Genomic DNA, 26,649 nt, shown 5'->3' with positions numbered 1-26,649 from the left:
AGATGCAGAGGTTAAGTATGTACTCAGTTATATAAGCATGTGCTCACCATGGCCAGTCTGGCCACTCTTAAGTGCCCAGCCTGACAGATACAGAGGCTAGATGGAGTTTGATAACGTGCCAGATCCATGGGGGGCCAGCTTGTTACATGGTAGTAGAGTGTCTACATTAGATCTCTTCCATTCTGGAGAGGGTGGTTATTCTCCTCAATGAAATGAGTAATTCATTCATTCAAAAGTATTTATTAAGCACCTACAATGTACCCGGTACAGTTCTAGGTGCTTGGGATATATCAGTGAACAAAAAAGACAAAGGTTGTTGCCCTTAACTTACTTTCTAGAGGGCTGACATACAATAAGCATAATAAATAAGCAAATTGTATAGTATATTTTAAAGTGATAAGTGCTGTGGAGAAAAAAAGTAAAGCAGAGTAAGGGAGATTGGGAGTGCTTAACTTTTTATCATGGAAATTTGAAACATACAAAAGCAGAGACCAGTATAAACCCTCCTTCCTCCTGTAATGTACCTACCACCCAGCTTCAGAAGTGGTGCTCACATGACCAAACTTGTTTCATCTATACCCTTATCCACTTCTTGCCTACCCTCTCATTACTGGATTATTTCAAACAAAAGCGTATCATTTAATCTACAAATACTTCAGTATGAAGTAAAAAATGAATATTTTTAATAAAAACATAACCACAATACTATCATTTATATCCAAAACACATAAATTCTTCAAACACATAAATTATCCAAACATAATTTCTTTATATTAATGTACAAATTTCATTTACTATTCCATAAGTAATTCCTTTTTAACTTAATTTGTTTGAGTCCAGCCTCACTTATTCCTTTTGACTGACATGTCTCAAGTCTCATTTAATTTATAGGTCTTCCCTCTTTCCTTCCTTCCAGTCATTTGTTTGTTGAAGAAACCAGGTCATTTGTCCTGTAGAATTTTTCCATAGTTTACATTTTTCTGATTGGAATCCCATGGTGCTATTTAACATAGTCCTTTGTCCCATTTATTTCCTGTAAACTGGTAGTTAGACCTAGCGACTTGAGTGGATTCAGTTTTGATATTTCAGGCATAAATACTTTGTAGGTGGTATTGGATACTTCCATCAGGAGGCACATAATATTAGGCTGGTTTTTGTATGTCAACTTGATCAGTAGCATGAAACATTCACACAAATAGTCGTTTTCTGTTTCTTTCAGTCTTTCTTCATCTATTGGAAGAATTATTCTAACATCACCTATTTGATAACTCAAAGATACAGCTCCTACAAGAAAGGCAGCTCTGTATCCTTTGAGTAGGGAATAGTATTTAGAGACTACAACATGTGCAATGGGTGCTCATTGTTATTGAGTTGTTAATTATTTCTAGACATTTCTAGTGGACAGAACTAGGAAATAAATAATTTTTTTAAAAGGCAGGGCTTAAAAAAAAAAGACAGGGTTTGTCATCAGTTTGTACTAACATTTCCAATTCAAATTTAGGTTTTGGGGGTTACTTAAAGTTACCTACTTTACTTTTTAATTTTATATTTCTTCTCTCCAATGTTAAAAATCTTTGTCCCTAATAACCTTAACGTAATTAGCTTTTGCTTTTGGAAACTCAGTCTAGAGCCTGCTTCTTCAGGTCTTCTAATGATTTTTCAAAGTAGTTAATATAAACTTAAATACCTTTATCTCTAAACCACTTGGAATGGATTCTTCTGCCTGCAACTGAATCTTGAGAGTGTAAACAGTGTAAGCAGGAGGGATGGGGTTATGCATTCCTGTAAAGTACACATGCAGCCACTCATAGTGAAACTAATTGATGCAGCTGATTCCCCAGTGGGAGAATTGTTGAAGATGTATTAAACAGAGACCTGAGTCACTTGGTCCTTTCTGTCTAGATGCAAATCCCAGTTCTCCAAAATTTATGCTTCTGTTTTTCAGCAGCAGTCCTTCTCCCCCCTTATTCCTTTCCCCTAAATCACACCCTAGGGAACACATTAGGTTAGGCTCAGAGCAGGCACACAGGCTCTTTTTTTAACCATGGACCCTGGTCATTTCAGTGACATCTTTGAGGGGCTTTCCCATCACGGCATCAGAGTGGGTGAATCAGAAGTCCTGGGAGTGAATGCACATGGGCAAGAAGAACCGGAAAGTTGGAACTAGTTGGTCACTCTAGAGACCTCAAGGACTACACTGAGCTGGGTCTTGGGATCAGGGACAAGTCACATGAGTAGGACATCCTTGTAATTTTCCATGATATTTTCATCTTTAGAGCCGACCTTTCCAGCCGAATCATCTCGGAGCTGTGTCTTCACCTCAGAGTAGACAATTGAGGCATGCTGGGGTGGAAAAAAGATAGAAGAAGAACTGGAAGGAGAAGGAGTATGGGGCTATAAGCAGTAGTGGGAGAGAAAACCGTCAGGAAATGAAACTCACCTGGTCCTCTAGAGATGTTCTGAAGGTATTTCCTGTGGAAGAAAAGGAAACCACTGAACTATGAGTATTGGATCCACTCAGAACTCAGTCTTATAGCTTATTTCCCAGAATCTGGGAGTCACTAGGCCTTTTGCATTGATTGTCATGTTTTCTCCTCCCTGATCCCCAACATGTCCTACAACACATGTGACTTTGTTTTACCATTTCGTAACCCAGCCTTCTGCATGTCCTTTTCAGGCTCCCTTAATACCACAGAAAGAAATCTCACTCCCTTCATTTACCAGATGTTTAGAGATAATTTCTCTCTTAGTTACAATTCTTGCCTCTCTTAACTTCCATCTTACCAACCTTGAAGTCCAACCCCTGCTTGTTCTGCAAGTTCCCACTAGACCTCTTCAAATGTCTGCTCTGTGAGAAAAATTCTCTTGCATTAGCATGTTCTGGTTATTGATTTTATTGCCAAAGTTTCTTAGAGATGGAGCCATAGTGAGAGAAGAGTTTAGCAGGTATGATTTGTCATATCCTGCATATTAGAAATTAAGAATCTCAGAGAAGGTAGAATCATGAGAGCTATATATAGTAATTTTATGGAGAGATAGAGCTTGGGAAAAAAGATACATCCTGGAACTCTTTCGTTTTCATTATATTTTTACCATAGACCTTCTGGATTTACAGATCTTTTTAATGACCTGATAGAAGCTATGTACTCCCTCCCCAGAACAATAGACATATGCATGGAAATTTGCATAAAATTTCAGGGGCTTCATGCAAACACAGGCACTGGTGAAGAAATCTTGCTACAGATCATCAACACATAAAGTACCTAAAATATAACTCGTCCACCAACAGAGTGCTCAGCTTCAGTGGTGTTTTGACAAATATGTCAAGGACAGAGTGTGAAGAGCAGCAACTGATCAAGGTGACTCATAGGATGTACCCAATTAACCCAATCAAATTGGTGGCAGTTCTGTCATTCAAAAGGTCCTGATTAGTGGGGATGGCTGAGAAATCAAAGTAACGGACAAAGCAGGTGTTCAGATGATGCATGTTAGTCAAATATAGCAATAGGCACTATATGCAGCAAATATTATAGCAAAACAGAAGACTTAGTCTTTTACTGGCTTGTGACCTTGTAAAAGTCCTTAACCCCATTTGTAAACTGTGTTCAGGATCACGTTACAACTGAAATTTCTACTAGGCACAAAAATACTGGAGAGGTGCTACAGGTAGAAAAGGCAGCTTACAAAATGGAAGAAAATACTTGCAAACCATATATCAGATAAGGGAGTCATATGCAAAATATATAAGGAATTCGTAGGACTCAATAGCTAAAATAATAACAATAACCCAATCTTATAATGGGCAAAAGTTCTGAATAGATGTTTCTCTAAAGAAGACATACAAATGGCCAACAGTTATTGAAGAGGTTCTCAACATCAGTAATCACACAAATGAAAACCACAGTGAGATATCACCTCACACCTATTAGGATGGCTAGCATCAAAAAGACAAAAGATAACAAGTGTTGGCAAGGATGTGGAGAAAAAGAAATTCTGGTACACTGTTGGTGGGAGTGCAGATTGGTACTGCTACTATGGAAAACTGTATGGAGGTTTCTTAAAAATTTAAAAATAAAACTCTCATGTGATCCAGCAATCCCACTTCTGAGTACATATCCAAGGGAATTGAAATCAGGATCTTGAAGAGATCACAGCACTATTCATAATAACCAAGATATGGAAACAACTTAAATGTTTATTGATGGATGAATGCATAAAGGAAGTATGACACACACACAGACACACACAGACACACACACACAATGGAATATTGTTCCACCTTAAAAAAGAAGGAAATCCTGTCTTTTGTGACAACACAGATGGACCTGGAGGACATTATTCTAAGAAAAATAAGCCAAATACAGAAAGACAAATACTGTATGTTCTCAGACTCATAGAAGCAGAGAGTAGAATGGTGGTTCCAAGGGGCTGGGGGAAAGGAGACTAGAGGTATTGCTCAAAAGGTACAAAGTTTGAGTTATGAAGGATGAATAAATTCTGGAGATCCACTATACAGCATAGTGCCTACAGCTAACTATATTCTATTGTATACTTAAAGCTCGCTAAGGTAAATCTTATGTTAAGTGTTCTTACCACACATCATCATCATCATCATCATCATCATCAAGTGTGTGGAAGGAAACTTTGGAAGATGATGTATATATCTATGGCCTTAATGGTGGTGATGGTTTCCTTGGTGTTAATTTATCTCCAAACTCATGAGTTGTATACATTAAATGTGCATAGCTTTTTACATGACAAAAAAAATAGTGAACTACTTATAATATGCTAGAATATGGATGAATTGCAAAACATTATGTTAAGTGAAAGAATCCAGACCTAAAGATTCCATTACATAAGATTCCATTTATACGAAATTATAGAAAAGCAAAACTATAGGACAGAAGGCAGATCCGTGGGTGCCAGGGGTAGAGCTGGGGGGAGATTAACTGCAAAGGAGCCTGAAAGGATTTTCTGGGCTGTTGGAAATGTTCGACATCGTGATTGTGGTGGTGGTTCTGTGAATGGATGCATTTATTAAAATAATTTGAACTGTGCGTTTAAACGTAGAGAATTATATTGTATGTCGATTATACCTCAATAAAGCTGATTAAAACAATCAATGAGTAGATTAGAAGACAGAGTGCATCACACTAAGTACTGTCTCCTAAAACTTTAGTTCAGTTATGTGCGTGTTTGTGTGTGTGAGTGTGTGCACATTCACACTGCTTAACAGTACAATTTGTACTTCTTACTGCAGATAACAATAAAAAATATTTCAACACCCTTATCTAGAGCATTGAGAGTTCTGACTCATGACTGGTGGTGGGATTGGAAGAAAGCTGTGGGTCAGCAAGGACCTGAAATTCCCAGGTGTCCCCAAGGACAGATGTGGTCCACGTGGGAGACAGAACAAGCAGGAGTATGGTCACCTTGGGTCCTGTTCAATAGGGCCTCCAGGTACCAAGGGAATCCAGCAGCAGGAAGCTGGAGGTGATTGACTGGAGATGAGGCCAATGAAGGAGTCACAAACAACTCCTGGAATTAGAAATGCACCAGCTGTGCCAAAGGAATTTTAGGAAGGAGGGGTCCAGCAGGAAACCTCAAGAGACCACACATGTACCTTATACAGGGGAGTGCCTGCTTAACCATCTGCCATCCCAGAGAGGCAGAAGCCAGCTTCCAAAATACCAGCTGGAGTAACTCCTTTCCCACTCCTTTCTCCAGGCTAATTAGGGGAAGCCAACCAAAGAAACAGAGAGGCCAACTCTGCCTCGTCCTCCCCCTCATCCCTACCATTGCCAGCTTCCATTCTGAAATTTCCCTGAACTAGGAGAGGGGAAAGTTTTGCTTAACATCTTCAAACTAGATGTTCTAGTTACTTAATAGAGACTATGACATAAAGTGTCCATCTACTGTCTATTGTCTAAGATAATGTTTTGTAAAGACTTTGGCTGCCAGAATTTTCATCCTGAGTGCCCGAGAAGATCTCTCACAGAAGAAAGTTTAAACAGACAGTGGGAGACGGAAGATTTTTGTAATTAAGTCATGAGTCTTGCTTGTTCAGTATACTGGTTACACAGGGTTGTTATATGGATTAACTAAACATCTACATACATATGTATATTTTTATATATTATAATGCATATATATCCTTATCACATAATAGGTGCGTTGCCATCATTCATTCATTACTTAAGGGAAATCTTTGTACATACACCTTCATGATTATAATATCTGTTAGAAGGATGTTTAATTTTTCTTCTGATCATCAGCAAAGATACGTTATGTAGTTTTCTGTGTTTGCCTTCTCTCTTCAGAATCTAAGCATCACACTGTAGGGATTTTTATCTGCCTTGTTCACTGATTTACTCCCTTTACTTAAAGCAGTGCCCATCACATAGGAGGTGCTCAGTAAATATGTGTCAAATGAATGAATATAGTTTGCAGCAAGAATCTCTCCCCAGTGACTTACCTTCTCCTTCTTCCCCAGGCTGAATAATCTGGATCTGAGAATATACCAGGTCTCTTTCTTTGGGGTGCTCTGAGAACAAAAAAAAGCAACACTTTCTAAGCTGTCCCAGTCAGTGGGGTATGCTGCAGATGCTTCTTCCTAAGCAATTATTTATTGTGAATGTCTGGGTTTGGGATACTTAGGGAGACCAGGGGCCTTTGCCAGGCCTCAGAACAAAGTATCTCTCCCTGGCTCAGGCTGGGAGCAGTTTCCTACCAGGAAATCTTTACCATTGCCATGCAACTGCTGCAGCTCCACTGGGGCAGGGCACATGGGATGGAAGGACACTCCTGGGCCTAGGGTCAGGGGTCTCCTGCGAGGCACAGAAACACATGATCATCCTTGGAACATTATAATATGCACAAGAGTGGGATAGACAGAGACAAAAAGGAATGGGGAGAAGTCAGCAGAACAAGGCCAGAAGAGTCTCTAACATCATAGGAATGATGACCTCATAGATAGAATGGTCACTCTCAGTTGGTTAAAAAAACCCAGCCTCATCACCTGGAGGAAGTGTCCTCAAAGCATTCTATCTGGACAATTCAAGAAGAAATTAGACATAATCCATGCTCCAAGTCCCTGACTATAAGACTGAGGCACTGACACAGACAGAAGAAGACCATATTTTCCAAACCAAATTTAAAAGCACAAAATTTGATGAGTATATGAGCACATGTGGGGCAAAAAGAAGATTCCTAGAAACTGAGGTTCCTCTAGAAAGTCTAGAATTAACAGTCATTTTATACGTAGTTATAGTAACACGTTGCCTAACTATAGGACTATTTGCACCAGAAATATTCTGCGGCAACCTAGAAAATCTATAACCTTTGGTATCATCCATTCAGATAAATTTCAAATAAGAAACTGATCTAAATACATGCAAAATCCATTATACAAACTATTAGAAGGATTCTAGGAAGCTGTGATTGTGGCCATTTTAAGGAATGTGAAAACGGGAGTATCTAGACACAGGGACACAGAGAAATCACTTAGCCTAAACTTGCAGCCCCACAGTTCTGCACATTTTATTCTTGGGAAACCAGAAGGCTGAGGCCTCACCTGGTTGTGTCTCCCAGAGAACCATCTCCTGCAAAATAAAACGAAGGCAGATTGTGTCAGCAGAGGGAGCTCATTCTCAAATATTTCACACACATGCATTGCCTAAGAGAGGTCATCAGAAAGTTATTTCAAACATGGGCCCAGTCCCATATTCTCATGAAAACCATGTGAAAAAGAACTGAACAATGCATATAACTTGCTGGGGACAGGGCTACACATTTCTATGTTGAATATACAATTATTTGAGACTTATTAAGGTTCAAGGCTGTGTTGATCTACCTCAGGAAATACTAAATATAGCCAAATTTGTCTTTCTGGCAGAGTAGTGAGGGGCTGTAGATGGCTTTCCAGGGACATCTGTGGTTATGCCCAAAGGAACCTCAGTCTCAAGCTCGTTAAGGAGACTCATGGTCAAAGGTCCAAAGCTCCCTACATTCAGCCCAGTGCAGGGCACATAGCAGGTGCTCAGAAGGATCTGGTGAGTTGAGTTGGATTGAATTAAATTAAAAGACAGGGAGGAAGGATGGGTAATTATACTAGAGCTGAAAAAGTTTCTGTGCCTGTCTTCTACACCAGGTTTCCTGGCATCTGAAACTACCCTGACCTGGGTTAAAGCAAGAAGCCTTTGGAAGCACATGACAGTACCAGGGAGAAACTCTCTCCACCATGTAGAGGGGGAGGCAGCGGCCTGACCTGTGGAGAGTAGAGCCATTGGAGCACAAGGTGCTCATTTCAGGCTTTGACTCTGGGAAGTCTCTGAGGAAGAAGAAGGATAAAGATTAGCCAGCTCCCATTCTCAGTCATTTCTTCATAGAGGCTTCCAGTTTATTTTGATTGTCCACTTCTAGGGGATGTAGGGTGGGCTGAAGCATCTAGTTGACCAGTCTGTTTGGACCAAAGAAACTACTCAAGGAAACCATTTAAAGTTTTTGAAACTTCACATTAAAATGTTTATTTCCTCCCTACCTTTCCACTTGAGGCTTTGTAGATTAGACTAGATACCTATTAAGGAAACTGCCATTTCAAGGAAGAGTATGAGTGTGTCTGTGAGCGCTGAGGTGGTGAGGTAGAGAACGGTGGCGTGGCTGTTACTGAGGTTGGGATGAGCTGGGGTGTCTGAGGCAGGGACAGGGCATGGGCTCTAGCAAAAGGTAAGAGAGAACACAAACCTAGTCTCCTCTGGTGCCAGCAGTAAAACAGCAGGGCCACAGCCAGGAGAACGCTGAATATCCCCCCAGTGGTTCCTGCAGCAACAAGGCCTCTTCTTTTCCCTGGGGTGCCTGGAGGGGAAAAGCCTGTATGAGCCTCCAGGGGAGGGGTCTAGGGCCTGGAGCCCTGGAACCTTTCCTCAGCTTGGCTGGGGCCTTGAGCCTGGTAGAGGGAAGAATCTAAAAGATGAGGACTCATGGGGGCCTTTGAGGACTAGGCTAGGACTGGTGTGGCACAGGAAGCAGGTTTCTACTTGTGGGCAGCACAGCCCTGAGCCTGCATGTGATAGGAAGTGACTCACTGTGAAGGGGTAGAAGACAAGAGCCTGGGTGGATTGTGGCAAAGGGGAGAAAGGTAGACAGCTCCCTCCACTGACCCCCAGACATCATTTCAGAAATTAATATTTGGGGGAAAATCTACATCTGCCTCTCTATCTCTCTATCTATTCTGTACTTTGGCCTTTTGGAAATTTCCCCTAGACATCTGGAAAGATGTTATGCGACAGCGGCTTGGCAGCACCTAACTTTGGAACAGCAGCCTGCCTGAGAAAGAAAGCAAATATCACCACTGATTAGGACACTAGCTGAACCAGCAGTAACTCTGAGATTGCTCTCCATTAAAAAAATATATTGGGATACCACAATGAAATGCCACCAGTTTCCTTCCTCATAGAAGCCTGAGTCTTTGAAGGGGAGGTGGGAAAGAAACTGATGGAAGGAATAAACTAAATTGTTGGGGAATTCTGATTTTTCCATTGGATCCATTCTCCAAGGCAAGGGTGTCTCTCTCACCACTCCTATTCAACATAGTTCTAGAAGTCCTAACCAGAGGAATCAGGCAAGAAAAAAATAATAGAAGACCTCCAAATTGGAAAGGAAGAAGAAAAATTGTCTCCATTTGCAGGTGACATGATCTTATATAAAGAAAATCCTAAAGACTCCACAAAAAATCTTTAGAGCTAATAAACAAATTCACTACAGTTGCAGGATACCAAATCAACATACAAAAATCAGCTGTGTTTCTATCCATGTAACAATGAATTACCCAAAGAAGAAATAAAGAAAACAATCCCATTTTCAATAACATCAAAAATAATACAATACTTACGAGTAAATTTAACCAAGGAGGTGAAAGACCTGTATATTGAAAACTATAAGATATTGTTGAAAAAAATTGAAGAAGACACAAATATGGAAAGATATCCCATGTTTGTGAATTGGAAGAATTAATATTGTTAAAATGTCCATACTATATAAGTCATCTACAAATTCACTGCAATCCCTGTCAAGATTCCAATGGCATTTTTTACAGAAATTAAAAAATATATATTGTATGGAACCACAAAAGACACCAAATAGCCAAAGTAATCCTGCAACAAAAGAACAAAGTTGGAGGCTTCACACTTCCTGATTTCAAACTCTATAACAAAACTAGAGTAACCAAAACAAATTGGTGTTAGCATAAAAACAGATACATAAATCAGTGGAACAGAATCAAGAGGCCAGACATAAACCCATGCATATACTGTCAACTAATATTGGATAAGAGAGCCAAGAATACTCAGTGGAGAAGATAATCTCTTAATAAATGGTGCTGGGGAAACTTGATATTCACATGCAAAAGAATGAAACTGGACCTCCATCTTATACCACTCACAAAAATTAACTTGAAATCTATTAAAGACTTAAATGTAAGATCTGAAACCATAAAACTCCTAGAAGAAAACATAGAGAAAAATCTCCTTGACATTAGCCTTGGCAATGACTTTTTGGATATGATACCGTAAGCACAAGCGACAAAAGTGAAAATACACAAATAGTACTACAACAAATTAAAAAGCTTCTGCACAGCAAAAGAAATAATCAGCAAAATGAAAAAGCAATCTATAGAATGGGAGAAAATACATGGAAATCATGTATCTGTTAAGAGGTTAATATATAATAATATAAGGAAGTCATACAACTCCATAGCAAAAAAACCCTCAAATAATCCAATTTAAAAATGGGCAAAGGATTTGAATAGACATTTTTACAAAGAAGACATGCAAAAGTTAACAAGTTCATGAAAAGGTGTTCAACATCACTAATTGGGGAAATGCAAATCAAAACCACAGTGAGGTAGCACCTCACACCTGTTACAATGGCTTTTTTATAAAGTTTGTTTAGAATCAGAGCATAAGCAAAAACAGTAAAATTGGGTTTCCCTGGTGCCGCAGTGGTTGAGAGTCCGCCTGACGATGCAGGGGACGCGGGTCCGTGCCCTGGTCCGGGAAGATCCCACATGCCGCAGAGCGGCTGGGCCCGTGAGCCTGCGCGTCCGGAACCTTTGCTCCGTAACGGGAGAAGCCACTACAGTGAGAGGCCCGCGTACGGCAAAACAAACAAACAAACAAACAGTAAAATTAAATTTCAGCATTTCAGTTTAATAAAGCAGTCTACGTTATGGTGATTTAGCAGAACATAGGAAAGTAAGAAAATGTGTCACACTTACACTAAATTAAGGACGTTGAGTTATGTTACTAATGTATGCAACTTTAATTTTGTTTAACACTCTCTGCCAAAATAAACTTTATTCCCTATAACTTAAAAAAAAAAAGAAGACTAGAAATAACAAGTGTTGGTAAGGATGTGGAGAGAAGAAAACCCTTGTACACTGTTGGTGAGAATGTAAACCTGTGCAACCACAATGGAAAACAGTATGTAGGATCCTCAAAAACTTTTAAAAAATAGAACTACTATATGATCTAGCAATCCCACTTCTACATATATATCCAAAGGAAATGGAATTACTGTCTTGAAGAGATATCTGCATCCCTATGTTTATTGCAGCATTATTTACAATAACCAAGACATGAGCAACCTACGTGTCCATCGATGTATGAATGGACAAAGAAAATCTCGTGTATATATATATAATATTCCATCATGATGGAATGTGAATATGATGGAATATTATACAGCCATAAGAAGGAAAATTCTGCCATTTGCAACAACATGAATGAAGCTTGAGGGCATTATGCTACGTATGACAAGTCAGACAGAGGGAAAGATCTCTGTCTCTTTGAGCTAAAAGATTGTGTCGAGGTTCAAATCTGGGCTGCCAGGTATAAGCTTTGTGACCATAGGCAAATTACCAAACCTTTCTGAGTTTCACACTCCTTTTCTGTAGAATGGAGATGATAATATCTTTATTTTCTAGGATTATGACTACGATAAGCAAAAATGATATGTGTAAAACTTATTCATTCAGCAAGTATTTATTGAATGCCTAATATGAGCTAAGCAGTGGAATAGGCACTTGGGATAAAATATGGTCAAAATAGAGATTTACCTTTATGAGGCTACTATGGGAGGCATGGAAAGAGACAGAAAATGACTGCATGGCATGCCAGTTGGTGACACATGCTGTGAGGAAGAATCAAGCAAGACTTGGAGAGGGAGGGCTTTGGTGAAGAGCTGCTATGTTACATAGGCTGGCTGAGAAGGTCTCACTGGGAAGGTGAGTAAGGTCCTGGAGGAAGTGAGGGGATGAGCATGAAGATAGTGGGGAAGAGCAGTGCAAAGGCCCTGAGGTTGGAGTGTGACTGCAACTTTTGAAGAAGAGACAGGGGGCCATGGTGGCTAGAGTGGAGAAGGTGAGGAGACAGTGGTGGGCCATCAGGTCAGAACAGCAGGATAGCCAGATCATCAGGATCTGGTGGGATGTTGAGAGGACATTGGCTCTCCCTCTGAAGGAGATGGGAAGCCATGGGAGGATATTGAGCAGAAGAGTAACATGATCTGATTTATGATTTAGAGAGTTCCTTCTGATACTGTGTTGAGAACAGGTTGTGTGGAGCCACAGGTGAAGCAGAAAATCAGAGTGTTATTGCAATAATCCAGGTGGCTTGGATCAGGTGGTAGCAGTGGAAGTGGTGGGAATTAGTCATATTTTGGTGATACTTTGAAGGTAGAGCTATCTGGACTTGCAGGTGTATTAGAGTTGGAGGATCTGGAGAATCCGCCTGCCAATGCAGGGGACACGGGTTCGAGCCCTGGTCCGGGAAGATCCCACGTGCCACAGAGCAATCAAGCCCGTGCACCACAACTACTGAGCCTGTGCTCTAGAGCCCGTGAGCCACAACTACTGAGCCCGCGTGCCACAACTACTGAAGCCCTCACGCCTAGATCCCGTGCTCTGCAACAAGAGAAGCCACTGCAATGAGGAGCCCACATACCGCAACGAAGAGTAGCCCCCGCTCACCACAACTAGAGAAAGCCCACAAGCAGCAACAAAGACCCAACACAGCCAAAAATAAAATAAATAAATTTATTTTTAAAAAATGTGATGGGGATCCAGTAAAAAGAAAAAAAAAACCTTAAAAGGGGTATCTGATGAATAGGTATAGAAGTACCATTGGAGTGAGGCAAGCCTCAAGGTGATGGGTTTGAGAGAAAACAGAAGTAAAGAGAGTGAGTAGAGATAACTCTTTTAAGGGGTTTTACTGTAAAGGAAAGCAGGGAAATCTAGCTTTCCAGTAGTTCCTCCATAAAACTAGCTTTATTGGATAGCCTGGGATGCAACTGAACCTGAGATAGAGGATGAATTGAAGCCCCATAGAAACAATTTCTTTAGTCCCAGGGGAGCTGAGTGGGAACCTGGCTTGAACTAGTATGACTCCTTGGAGACAGAGGAAGGTAAAGATATAAGCTACGACTGTGCTATCCCAAAGGAAGGCTTATCTCCTCTGTGGACATAATGGGGCTCTGTATTCACTCTTGGTACTTGTAAGTTTCCTGACCTGAATACAAGTTGGTATTGACACACTCTTAGACCTACAGTAATGGAGTAAAGGGATGTTTTATGTCTTTGGCCCTGTGGAGGATTACCAAAAGGAGAGTATAGTTGACGCTTAGGATGAAGGAGCTATACCCTACCCTAAAACACTGCTAATGACATAAGACTGCTGTTTGAGAGCAACACACAATGGATCAGCGTACAGGCACACAGAATCATCCCCAAGAGATGAAATGGCCCCTGGCCAGCATTCCCTCACTGTAGTACCTCCTTATAACCTGAATTATTGATATTTAATGGAAAAAAGTGAATATCGCAGTGGAAAATGGCAAAATGGAAATAGAAAAATTAGAGTCACAAAGATAGTGTTGGCTATGCCCACACCTAATTTGAGAAATCTGAGAATAAATAAGGTCAATGGGGATTAAGACTTACTTCTCACGGAGACGTTCACCGCCTTGCTCTGGATGAGGCCGTAGCCATTGTCAGCTGTGCAGTAGTAGCCCCCTGCGTGGCCCTCCCTGATAACAGGGATCTCCAGCTCTGCTCTCTGGGAGCGCTGACTTTTCTGCCCCAGACTCTCCCTCGTGTCCTCTCTGTGCCAGGAGAACGTGGTGTTCCCCGTGCCCTCAGCCACAGAGCAGACAAGGACAAGTATCTCCCCTTCAACCACCGGGTCCCCCTGGGGCTGGGTCTCCAGGAACACTCCAGACACAGGGATTCCTGTATGAACACAGACAACAGGTGAGGGCATGGTGAGAGGAGGACAGGGTTGGGATGTTGGACAGGGTCACTTTTTATGGGACTTTAAGATATACTCTTCTGCAGGTGTTAGCACTGTAGCTCATAGACTGTGGATTTGGGACCTAGAGTATCATTAAATGTAGTAACCTTTCCATCCTGATGCACAGACTCCAGGAGAGAAAAATTGGGTCTCCCTGAAAAATCATTTGGGTTTTATGTCCTGTCCTAGTTGTCAGTGTGAATTATTTTGACCTGGGAGAAGTAATAACAATAGTGGCTATCATCACACTGACCTAGACCACATCCGTTTCCAGAAGTCCTGCTTTGGTACCTAAGACAAGCTGATATTTATTGTATTTATCTTTGTGTGTATGCATGTCCTTCTCTTCTGCTTTACACATCACACTGTTTGTTGTTACTGGTTAGGGTCCACCTCTGTGGATATGTGTCTTCTAAATAGTTTGCCCCAAGATCTGACATCCTAGAATCTGTCGATTCAGTAGCAGAGAATTTTGTTTCTTGTTTTCATTTTGTTTTGCCCAACTCTTGTATCTGCCTCTGTGAATCACCTCTGTCATTTCAAGGTGCTAGAATTTCAAAGAAAGACTAAGTTTTTAGAGAACTAGAGGTGGAAATGAAATCCTGTATTTCTTTTATTATCTACCTCACTTCACAGTCTAAGCCTGGTGCCTCTGTCAGGATGAAAAACTCCATCTGTACTGGGCAGTCCCTACCCTCACTGGGCCAGAAGGAGCAGTCAGGGGAGACGCCACAGCCCGGCTCTCCAGCACTCACTCTGCACGTCAATCTGAAGTGGAAGGCTGCGTTTGTGGATGCCGCTGGTCATGGCCCCACACCAGTATGATCCTGAGTCTTCTGTCCAGACGGCTGTGACCTGGAGTTCTGGGGATGTACTCCAGTTTGAGAGGATGACCCCATGGTCTCTGAAGAAGACAAAGCGAAGCCGAGTGTCCGACCGCTCTAGAGGAAGCTGTGTTTTACAGCTCAGGTTTACAGAATTCCCCTCTGTAGGCTGGGAGTCTGTGGCTTTCAGCTTTGGACGTGGAAATAGCTCTAGAGAGAAGAGGTGAATCAAGTTCTCAGTATGAGGCAGGCTTGGATTCGCGGTTCTGGAAAACTTCAGACACCCAGCAAGACAAACTTATCGGCCCCTCTATCACATTTTTCTTTCCCAGGATTATTTAAGTCAAATTGTTCCACTTTCTCTGCCTCTTGGAGGACGTGGTCTCAAATATTTCCAGAGTTTGTTATGATATCAACTTATATAGGGAATTCCCTGGAGGTCCAGTGGTTAGGACACTGTGCTTTCACTGCCGAGGACCCTGGTTCAATCCTGGTCAGGGAACTAAGCAGATCCCACAAGTTGAGAGTCACAGCCAAAAAAAACCAAAAACCAAAAAACACCACTTACATAGATCCCCGCGGATGCGCCCAATTTACCCTGCCCTGACATTGCCAAGCAAATTTGTATGAAATGAAGTGTTTACCTTGAATTCGAATATTTGTGAGACTTGTTCTCAATACACGATTGTTTTCCAAGGATCCAGTGCATTGGTAACAGCCACTGTTGTTTAAACTTGCTTGTGATATCAGAAGATCCAAGCTTTTATTAGAATCAGAAATAAGTTTTCTATTCCAAAAGTACCTCACAGCAGTCAGTTTCTCTCTCCCCCTTTTCCGGCACCTCAGAATCAACTCGTCACCTTCAAACACAGAATGTGGGGCCTGGAGGATGAAGGAGGCTGGAAACCACACACAGATAAGACGTTGTTATTGAGGCACTCCTTCCTCTGTGCATCCTGAATTACAGAGATTTTTTTTTTCTTCCTTTTTTCTCCCCCAGGATTTAGTCTCCTGACTCAAGCTCACTCATTTCCTTCCAAATCAGTTGACCTGCTTCAGATACAATTCCTAAATAAATCCTAAACACGTCTATTTAACCATTCAGGGACAGATTCAGAAATATAAGGATTCTAATGTGCAGAGGAAAAGCTGAGAGGAGGTGTGACCGAATCTCTGACGTCATTGATTACGGAGAAGATCAACACCGACTTGCTCACCAAATAACAACAGAACAGGAGTCGTCAAAGACGTAGTTCTTGGAGAAATACACTGGGAATTGTTACAGTGCATTGGAGTGCGCTATGCAGAGGGCTTATGGTCACAGATACAAATTCAGGGTCAAGGGGCAGTGAATGCGGTCCACTCATGAAGCTCTCATGCTCTTCAGATTCTGATTACAGGCTAGTTCTATCCTTTCTCTCTGAGACGATGCAGTGAATGCCTGCTCCTATAGACCAATGCCTGAGGAGTGATCTAAATTTTCTGAAATAGAGAAGGGACATACCCTAAGACAGGTGAAGACACAAGCCCTGAGGCTGGAGATTTCCCACCTCTGAATTCTTATTTTATAGCACTTTTCACTTTCTATTTTGTGCTTAGTACATTCATGTATACGTAAGTTCTCCCCAAGGAGGCTGTAGAGCCCTTGAAGGCAGGACCTAAGACAGCTTCACTTTTGAATCCCCTAAAACTAAAACTTCCTTCTTTAATTGTGTGTGTAAGAATGTCTGTTGATTAATATCAGACATTTAAACTCTAATGTCAATAGTAGTTTGAAAAACACTTATAGACAGTGAGGGAGGACATGAACCTGAAAGATCAAAGTTAGAGTAGAATGAAGGGCCTCAGCTCTTGGAAAATCCAGGGAGCTAAGATGTACTGCAAACCACTTCCAATGTTTTAACTAATTCACCTTCTTTCTCACCTGTAGAAAAAATCAAGCGCACAGGGTTACTCGGGAGTGAGCCTGGGGCCTGGCAAATGTACTGTCCAGAATCACGAACCTCGAGGGTGTTTCCTTGGGTTTCACTTGGACGTTGTCTTCCAGAGTACCAACGGTACCATTTTATTTTCTCTGGTGCATAGAAGTGAAATCCATTGCAAGTCAGATTCACTCTCTCTCCACGGAAGACAGTGGTCCACGGAGGCTGGAGGGAAATCATGGATTTGGATACAGTAGCTGGGGAGAAGAGAAATGAGTCTGAGGTGGAGGTGTCTGCAGTCCCCACTGCAGTGGCTTGTGTGGAGTGGACTGAAGCACCCAGCTTTGGTGAGTCTCTGAAAGGCCCCCCGGCGGGGCTGCTGTTTCCCCAGGTTTCAAGTTTTCCAGCTGTGTTCACCTTACCCAGGAGTGCAGCAACTGCTCTGTATACAGTGAAGTCTGTCTACAGGAACAGACTAACCTTTCAGAGGGCAAACCCAGCAGGACCTACTCACCACAGAAGATCAGTGATGGGAGGCCCGCAAACCCCCTTACCTTTTCCAACAGGACCAGGTCCTCAGGTAGATTCCTCCTGAACTCCCTCCCACCTGGGCTCTTCATGTTACACACACCTCTCTAAGATGAGCATTTGTGTGGCGTGGCCATATGGTGGGGTGAGGGATTGTAGAGGGAGGGAGTATAGGAATTTGGGGTCAATTACGCAGTTATGGAAAAGGGTCCATAGTATGTTTTTCCAACAAGAAGTAGGTAGGGGAGGGGTGAGCAGGCTGTTGTCTGAAGTGAAAATTATATTGAAATAACTACAAAGAGTATGAGTGCTGGGAACTAGGTGCTTCTAACTCCCCACACCCCAAAGATACTCTTTCATGAAAATAAAATGTGGGCCCTGCATAAAATCAGGCCTTAAGATCTTTGAATAATTAATGGACAGAAGCTGGAGAATGTAAGGGTAAATATCAATACAAATTAAAGATAAGAGGTTTAATTCTCCCTGTTGAAAATAAGGGAAACAACTTCTCCCTCTGTTTTTTTCTTTCAGAATTTCTTTCAAATGTATGTGAATCTTTATAATGGCTAAAAAGCCTCTTGCCAGTCTCATAACTCAGGAACATCTTTCTCAAGAAGGAGCCATCTTTTTTTTTTTTTTTTTTTTTTTTTTGCCGTACACGGGCCTCTCACTGTTGTGGCCTCTCGCGTTGCGGAGCAAAGATTCCGGACGCACAGGCTCAGCCGCCATGGCTCACTGGCCTAACCGCTCCGCGGCATGTGGGATCTTCCTGGACCGGGGCACGAACCCGTGTCCCCTGCAACGGCAGGCAGACTCTCAACCACTGCGCCACCAGGGAAGCCCCAGGAGCCATCTTTTTGAAATGCAGACGTCTAGGGGGATAGCTCCCCTGGACCCTGTCTCCCCATTCCTGTGGAAGGGTAAGCATTTACCTTTGGTAGGTACCTTGTTGCAGTATGCAAGACTACCTCCAGTCCTAAAGATATGAGATGTCTATTCTTCCTCTGGAAAAAAGCCAATAACCATGATAAATTTAGGATAAACTATGTGTGACAAAAGGTGCAGTCAAGTCCTCCTGCTTGAGAACTAGTTACTGTTTAATCTTGAAAACATGTATGTAATGGGCTGAATCCCCTTGGCAATATAAGAGTAAGAGATCCTTTTCTGTCTTTGCAATCTCTTGGCGGGTTGTCTGTGATGAGCATGCTTATTATGAAGCGTATGGTTTAATGCTTATTCAATGCTAAAAGTGTTTGCTTTCTTTATTACCTTTGTGGAGAGGATTTCTGGGTTGGGAGATTTTGTTTTTAACTTTATTTCCTGCAGCCATTACTGTGGCTCTTTCTTATCTGAGTTTATTTCCTAAGTTTTGTAGCTTCAAGGTGTGAGAGTTAGTAACTGAAGGATGAGTCTACCACTGTGGCATAAAAATTATTTTGAGCTGAAGGCATTTGAGAATAGATTTTATTTTTCTTTATTCTGAATTCTCTTATCTGCCTAAAAGCCAAGCCTGTGAAGAGTTCAGTTGTCATAAATCACCTCCCCAGGAGCAAATAAATGATCAGCTCTTATCCCAGACACTGGAAGTTGGCACCACACCTAAAGCAGAACTTGTCACAAAACTAGCATAGCTCCCATCTGTTCTCTTAAGGGCCCATTTATCTTTCCTAAAAATCATTTGTTTTCCAGTAAGTAGCCTTCTCACCTGCCCCTTTCCCTATCCAGATGTTATATAAGTCCCAAATTCTAACTGCTTCCTTAGTTTATATTTTTCTGTGTATTCCCGTAAGTTTTGAATAAAAAAATTTGTCTTTTCTCTTGCTAGTCTGCCTTTTGTCAGTTTAATTTGCAGGCCCTCATTAGGAAAACCTAAGAGGATAGAAAAAAAAAGGTTTTCTTCCTTGACATAATAAAAGTAATCACAGACCAAATTATTCACTATTGGAAACACCCACTCAAACATTCTTACCCCTTTAACACTACTATTTTCTAGCCTGCACAGAGATCAATGTTTTGATAGGCTAATCCTTCATTGTGTATACAATGAAAATTTATTGTAAAGTGATACTTCAGATTCTGCCAAAGATGCAGTAATTCATGAAGGTGGTAAAAGTGTTGCGGGACCACGGCTCTGTTGGCTCCCAAAGCCACTGACAAGTGTAGTAAAGCAAGATTTCTTAAAGTTGAAGAGGAGCAAACAATGATAGGGAAAATATTTGTTTGGCTTCTGAAAGTTAGTCCCAATGTCCTTCTGTTGAGCCTGTGGCCCACCAGCGGGTTTGAAAAACAGAAGCACTAACTTGCCCAGCCACGTGACACAGTTCTGAGTAAGGAGATGTCAGAGGAATAAAGCTAGGAGTGAACTAAGGGGTGAGGATTCTGGGGGAAGATTTTTCCTTTATGATGAAAGGAGAGAAGCATAGCAGGGGAGCTCTTTTGCAGTTTTAGTTTCCTACAGCTATCACATACAAAAAAAACAAAACAAAAACAACCACACAAAAAACAATATTTGATTCATGCTTTGTTCTACAAATTGCCTTGGTAATCTAAATTCTGTGATGTAGAAAATAAAACACATTATTTCCATTTGTATTGTCTTTTTTCCAAAAATAAAATCTCATTGTTGGGGATATGCAATTTACCATAAAATCATAAGTGGAATCAATTAAGTGTGTTTTTATCTTAGTACTTTTTATGCTCAGGTAAGGAGGACTGTCTGTATTCAAGGGCGTACAAGCAATTGTTTTTTTAAAGCTTGAGACTTTAAATATTCTTACCTTTTTCTGTAAGAACTGCCCCAAATACGCCTTAGAATTGTACCCAAATGTAATGGAAATACTCTGTTTGGGGGCAAAAACTGTAGAATAACCTGAATGCTTGTTTTAAATAAAGAAATTAAATGTTCTGTTCGATTATAGAAACATTCATGTGTCTCTGCAGACTTTTTTTCCTTTCTCTTTCTCTAGAGGTTTATACAGATATACTATGCCCCAGTGAGTACGGGGTTGTGTTTCTCTTAAAGAGAATAGAAATCTGCACTGTCTATGTTCCTGGGAAGCATCTGGGGTTAGGGAAATGGAGACTGGGCAGTAGGTCTTATACTGGAGGGAAGGGAGAACTTCTTTGGTGTGTGCAGCTTTATTCCTCACTGGTCCAAGTGAGTTGCCCCTGCTATGTACTGATGGCCCAGTGGTCAGGGAGAGACACATCTTGTCAGCATCTTTAAGAGGTTGGGACTGAGTCAATGGGTTCTGAGATTAGCCACATCTACTAGCTGACACTCTCTGTATTTTATTTTTCCATCCTAGAATGTTTAACAAAACCTAGTCCAGTTAAGATCTCCTCCCAGTTAGTCAGAGATTTGTGGGAAATGGGTTGTAGCCACAGCACTGAGGGGGAGAATCACAGGCCCAGAAGCTGCAGGGGATGGTGTGCATCAAGGGGCAGTGGCTCCCACTGGCTGGAGCTGGCTGACCATAAGAAGCTCCCTGGTTGGGGGGCGGGGGTGGGCTGGACAAATCAGCAGGGATTGCCAAAACTCGTGGAGACAGCTCCCAACAGGAGGCTGAACTTTCTGCTGACCAGTAGGATGGGGGCTCAAAGTTATCATGATCTGAGCTTATTAATAGAGAAATGTCTACACAGAATGCTGAAGTTCGGGATGAGTTGGTTGCCCGTGGCTCTGTCAAGCTTGGGGGGACATGGGGAAGCTGGCAAGTTGGTTGCACCTCAGCCTCCCCCAATGAAGTAATGGCTTATTTCTATCCTTCCCCTCTCACGATTCTATGCATTCTGTCAAATTGGCTAGAATCCCACATCAGGTGGGGACACCCCGTTTCCTTGAATTCTGTGACATGTATCCCAGCCCTGTCTCCAAGATCATCCAGCACAATGCCAGGTTTCAACCAAGAGTGTGACTCCCAAACTCTTAGGGTCAGAGTCCTAAGACATGGTTTCACCTGCCCGTAGTCCTCAAGAAAATGATGCAGGCACAACAAGGCCTCTTTCTACAAGTATTTGAGATACAGGATAGTTATTAAGATATCCAGAAACAACCAGACAAGGATGTCACAAAGAAAGAAAACTACAGGCCAATATCACTGATGAACATAGATGCAAAAATCCTCAACAAAATACTAGCAAACAGAATCCAACAGCACATTAAAAGGATCATACACCATGATTAAGTGGGGTTTATTCCAGGAATGCAAGGATTCTTCAATATATGCAAATCTATCAATGTGATAAACCATATTAACAAATTGAAGGAGAAAAACCATATGATCATCTCAATAGATGCAGAGAAAGCTTTTGACAAAATTCAACACCGATTTATGATAAAACCCTCCAGAAAGTAGGCACAGAGGGAAATTTCTTCAACATAATAAAGGCCATATATGACAAACCCACAGCCAACATCATCCTCAATGGTGAAACACTGAAAGCACTTCCACTAAGATCAGGAACAAGACAAGGATGTCCACTCTCACCGCTCTTATTCAACATAGTTTTGGAAGTTTTAGCCACAGCAATCAGAGAAGAAAAGGAAATAAAAGGAATCCAAATCGGAAACAAAGAAGTAAAGCTGTCACTGTTTGCAGATGACATGATATTATACATAGAGAATCCTAAAGATGCTACCAGAAAACTACTAGAGCTAATCAATGAATTTGGTAAAGTTGCAGGATACAAAATTAATACAAAGAAATCTCTGGCATTCCTATACATTAATGATGAAAAAATCTGAAAGTGAAATCAAGAAAGCACTCCCATTTACCATTGCAACAAAAAGAATAAAATATCTAGGAATAAACCTACTTAAGGAGACAAAAGACCTGTATGCAGAAAATTATAAGACACTGATGAAAGAAATTAAAGATGATACAAATAGATGGAGAGACATACCATGTTCTTGGATTGGAAGAATCAACATTGTGAAAATGACTCTACTACCCAAAGCAATCTCCAGATTCAATGCAATCCCTATCAAACTACCACTGGCATTTTTCACAGAACTAGAACAAAAAATTTCACAATTTGTATGGAAACACAAAAGACCCCGAATAGCCAAAGCAACCTTGAGAACGAAAAACAGAGCTGGAGGAATCAGACTTCCTGACTTCAGACTATACTACAAAGCTACAGTAATCAAGACAGTATGGTACTGGCACAAAAACAGAAAGATAGATCAATGGAACAGGATAGAAAGCCCAGAGATAAACCCACGCACATATGGTCACCTTATCTTTGATAAAGGAGGCAGGAATGTACAGCGGAGAAAGGACAGCCTCTTCAATAAGTGGTGCTGGGAAAACTGGACAGGTACATGTAAAAGTATGAGATTAGATCACTCCCTAACACCATACACAAAAATAAGCTCAAAATGGATTAAAGACCTAAATGTAAGGCCAGAAACTATCAAACTCTTAGAGGAAAACATAGGCAGAACACTCTATGACATAAATCACAGCAAGATCCTTTTTGACCCACCTCATAGAGAAATGGAAATAAAAACAAAAATAAACAAATGGGACCTAATGAAATTTCAAAGCTTTTGCACAGCAAAGGAAACCATAAACAAGACCAAAAGACAACCCTCAGAATGGGAGAAAATATTTGCAAATGAAGCAACTGACAAAGGATTAATTTCCAAAATTTACAAGCAGGTCATGCAGCTCAATAACAAAAAAACAAAAAACCCAATCCAAAATTGGGCAGAAGACCTAAAGAGACATTTCTCCAAAGAACATATACAGACTGCCAACAAACACATGAAAGAATGCTCAACATCATTAATCATTAGAGAAATGCAAATCAAAACTACAATGAGATATCTTCTCACACCAGTCAGAATGGCCATCATCAAAAAATCGAGAAACAATAAATGCTGGAGAGAGTGTGGAGAAAAAGGAACACTCTTGCACTGCTGGTGGGAATGTGAATTGGTTCAGCCACTATGGAGAACAGTATGGAGGTTCCTTAAAAAACTACAAATAGAACTACCATATGACCTAGCAATCCCACTACTGGGCATATACCCTGAGTAAACCATAATTCAAAAGGAGTCATGTACCAAAATGTTCATTGCAGCTCTATTTACAATAGCCCGGAGATGGAAACAACCTAAGTGTCCATCATCGGATGAATGGATAAAGAAGATATGGCACATATATACAATGGAATATTACTCAGCCATAAAAAGAAACAAAATTGAGCTATTTGTAATGAGGTGGATGTACCTAGAGTCTGTCATACAGAGTGAAGTAAGTCGGAAAGAGAAAGACAAATACCATATCTTAACATATATATATGGAATTTAAGAAAAAAAACTGTCATGAAGAACCTAGGGGTAAGAGAGGGATAAAGATACAGACCTACTGGAGAATGGACTTGAGGATATGGGGAGGGGGAAGGGTAAGCTGTGACAAAGCGAGAGAGAGGCATGGACATATATACACTGCCAAACGTAAGGTAGATAGCTAGTGGGAAGCAGCCGCATAGCACAGGGAGATCACCTCGTGCTTTGTGACCGCCTGGAGGGGTGGGATAGGGAGGGTGGGAGGGAGGGAGATGCAAGAAGGAAGAGATATGGGAACATATGTATATGTATAACTGATTCACTTTGTTATAAAGCAGAAACTAACACACCATTGTAAAGCAATTATACCCCAATAAAGATGGTAAAAAAAAAAAGAAAACAACACCCATATAAAAAAAAATAAAAGTAAATAAAAGATATCCAGAAACATAAAAGAGAAAGGGAAAGAAAAGATGGACTTACCAAGTGGTCCACTGACTGGAGGTGCTGCAAGAGAGTCAAGAGCAAGGCATCAGCACAAGGCAACGAGTCACAAACCATTTTACCGTGAGAGTTCACCCGCCCATTTTCGACTTCCGGCCAAATGGAGGAGAAACATGCCCAGTTCCACCCACCCTGGAGAAACAAGATAACGTCATGGCCAAAAGCTCAGGCTACAGACTCAGGCAGAAACAGGTTTGAATTTTAGCTGTGTGGCCCTGGGCAAACTGCACAAAACCTCCAAGGCTCAGTTTTCTCCTCTGTAAGATGGGGGCCATCAAACTGACCTCATGGCCATATTTTAATGAGCTAAATTAGTAAGTCATCAATTAAGGTTGCTGTAATTGGTTTTTTTGACATGACTGTGGCTGCTGCTGAGGCTTGGCTTCACTATCTTCTTGCCTGGAGTGTTATTCTCCTCCTTCATTATGAAGCAAAAGCAAGTTACCCTCACACATCAAAGCCCAGATAAAATCCCACCTCCTCCATGAAGCCCTCTGAGATGCCTCCAGGCTGCAGCACCCTCACTTTTCTATTGATTCAGAACCCCTCCCATTCCCGCTCAGTTGAAACTCATAACTGGACATACAGTATGGGGCAGTGGTTAAAAGCACAGCTCCAGTGTCAGATTATGGGTTTGAATCCTGACTCTGCCACTTTGCTACTGCATGAAACTTAAGGCAAGAGACCGTCTCTATGACTTAGATTCCTTATCTGTAAAACAGGATTTATAGAAGTTCCAGCTCATCGATTGTTAGAGGATTGGATACATTAATACAATGGGATATTCTTAGAAGACTGTCTGACATAGGGCTCAGCAAGAATTAATTATTATCAGCAAGAATTATCATTGTCCTATGATCCATTGTGTAATAATTTTCTTGTATTGCCAAGTCAAATGCTCTTTTATTTGTCCTTTGATTTCTTTATCAGAATGTCAGTTTTTGAGGGCAGAGGCCATGTCCTCCGTGTCCCTGCATACTCTGCATTGCCCCGCACCATGCTATGCCCCATATAGCCATTCATTCACTATTTACTGAATTCCCATAATGTGCCAGTCACACTAATAACTCTTCCTTTGTTTTTTTTTTTTTTTGCGGTACGCGGGCCTCTCACTGTTGTGGCCTCTCCCGTTGCGGAGCACAGGCTCTGGACGCACAAGCTCAGTGGCCATGGCTCACGGGCCCAGCCGCTCCGCGGCATGTGGGATCTTCCCGGACCGGGACACGAACCCGTGTCCCCTGCATCGGCAGGCGGACTCTCAACCACTGCGCCAGCAGGGAAGCCCCGTACTCTTCCTTTCTTAATTGGAGTCTGGAGATATAGCTGAGAACAAGGCAAACGCATTTAACAAAATTCAGTGTACAAATGACTGACTGGTCTTTATTTCCCTAAGCTTGAGCTACTAGAAAATCAGTGTCTCATTTGGACAAATATTGGCAATCGGGAAGAAAAATCAAAGGGAAATTGTCTTATTTCTCCTCTTCTCATGTTCTTTGCGAACATCAGAGCAGGTTTGATCTTAGAATACAAGAAAGAAATAACTATTCTCAGCAGAAAATCATTCTACATCAGCTCGCGGTCAGAACATGGTCCTTTCGCAAGGGACTCAGTTCATCTTTCACTCTTGGTTTTCATGATCTGCAATTAGAAAGGTAACCAAATTTAATTGTAGTTTTCTGCATGGAAAAATAAGCCCACTTTTGGGGGGGGTAAGAGGAATTTTTCATAGGCAATTAAAAGCAAACAAGGAACACATTACTAGAAATAATTTTTTCCCTCTCATTCCATTGTATCAATATCTTTCCCCTTTGTTCATTTTCTGCTGTTCTAAATGAGATTAAAATCCATTTTTTCAGCAGCACAGAGGAGAGGTCTTTTGCCTGTGGAGAGGCTCCGTTTTCCCAGCAAACAGAGGCTTCCCCCACTACTTACCGAGGACCAGCAAGGATGCCCACAGTAGCATGGAAGTCTGTTCTGGGGTCCTGAGGAGCATCTCATAGGAGACAGGCCAGTTCCCAGCGCTGGAGAGTGAGTTCAGCAAGTTGTTCCTCTGAGTACAGTTGGTTGAGTTAATGAAGTGAAAGGGGGAAGTAGGGGAATCTTTCTTAAAATACCGAACACTTATGTTACGAGGTGTAAGAAAATCTCAATGACAGAAGTCAATATATGATAAAAAAAATATTTAAGTACTGCTCTGATATATTGGTATGAATAGCCCCTCAAGGCTTTAG

At 41.4% G+C, this 26,649-nt stretch overlaps 1 protein-coding gene across 1 annotated transcript; it reads right to left on the bottom strand.

The window, feature by feature from the left end:
* Positions 1-230: 230 nt before the first annotated feature.
* Positions 231-26,511, bottom strand: FCRL4 (Fc receptor like 4). The gene is made up of 12 exons (XM_004321846.3): positions 26,351-26,511; positions 24,398-24,421; positions 17,091-17,345; positions 15,811-16,065; positions 15,098-15,376; positions 13,994-14,281; positions 8,743-8,853; positions 7,574-7,601; positions 6,745-6,827; positions 6,476-6,544; positions 2,441-2,472; positions 231-2,343 (listed from the first exon to the last, which is right to left on the bottom strand). Exons 1-12 carry the CDS (start codon positions 26,409-26,411, stop codon positions 2,227-2,229), a joined length of 1,602 nt encoding a protein of 533 aa, XP_004321894.3. The 5' UTR covers positions 26,412-26,511; the 3' UTR covers positions 231-2,226.
* Between the last annotated feature and the right edge of the window lie 138 nt (positions 26,512-26,649).

This window comes from Tursiops truncatus, chromosome 1 (assembly GCF_011762595.2).
Source record: "Tursiops truncatus isolate mTurTru1 chromosome 1, mTurTru1.mat.Y, whole genome shotgun sequence".
Lineage (NCBI taxonomy): Eukaryota > Metazoa > Chordata > Mammalia > Artiodactyla > Delphinidae > Tursiops > Tursiops truncatus.
Note: the sequence above shows the minus strand (reverse complement) of the source record. Positions and strands in the feature narration are given on the sequence as shown.

Excerpts from the sequence above, each read along its gene's own strand:
- FCRL4 (XM_004321846.3), bottom strand. The coding sequence starts at position 26,411 with ATGCTCCTCAGGACCCCAGAACAGACTTCCATGCTACTGTGGGCATCC. Across the intron at positions 6,545-6,744 it reads GCAGCAGTTGCATGGCAATG|AGCACCCCAAAGAAAGAGAC; the intron begins GTAAAGATTTCC and ends TTTTGTTCTCAG. Across the intron at positions 2,344-2,440 it reads GAACATCTCTAGAGGACCAG|CATGCCTCAATTGTCTACTC; the intron begins GTGAGTTTCATT and ends TTTCCACCCCAG.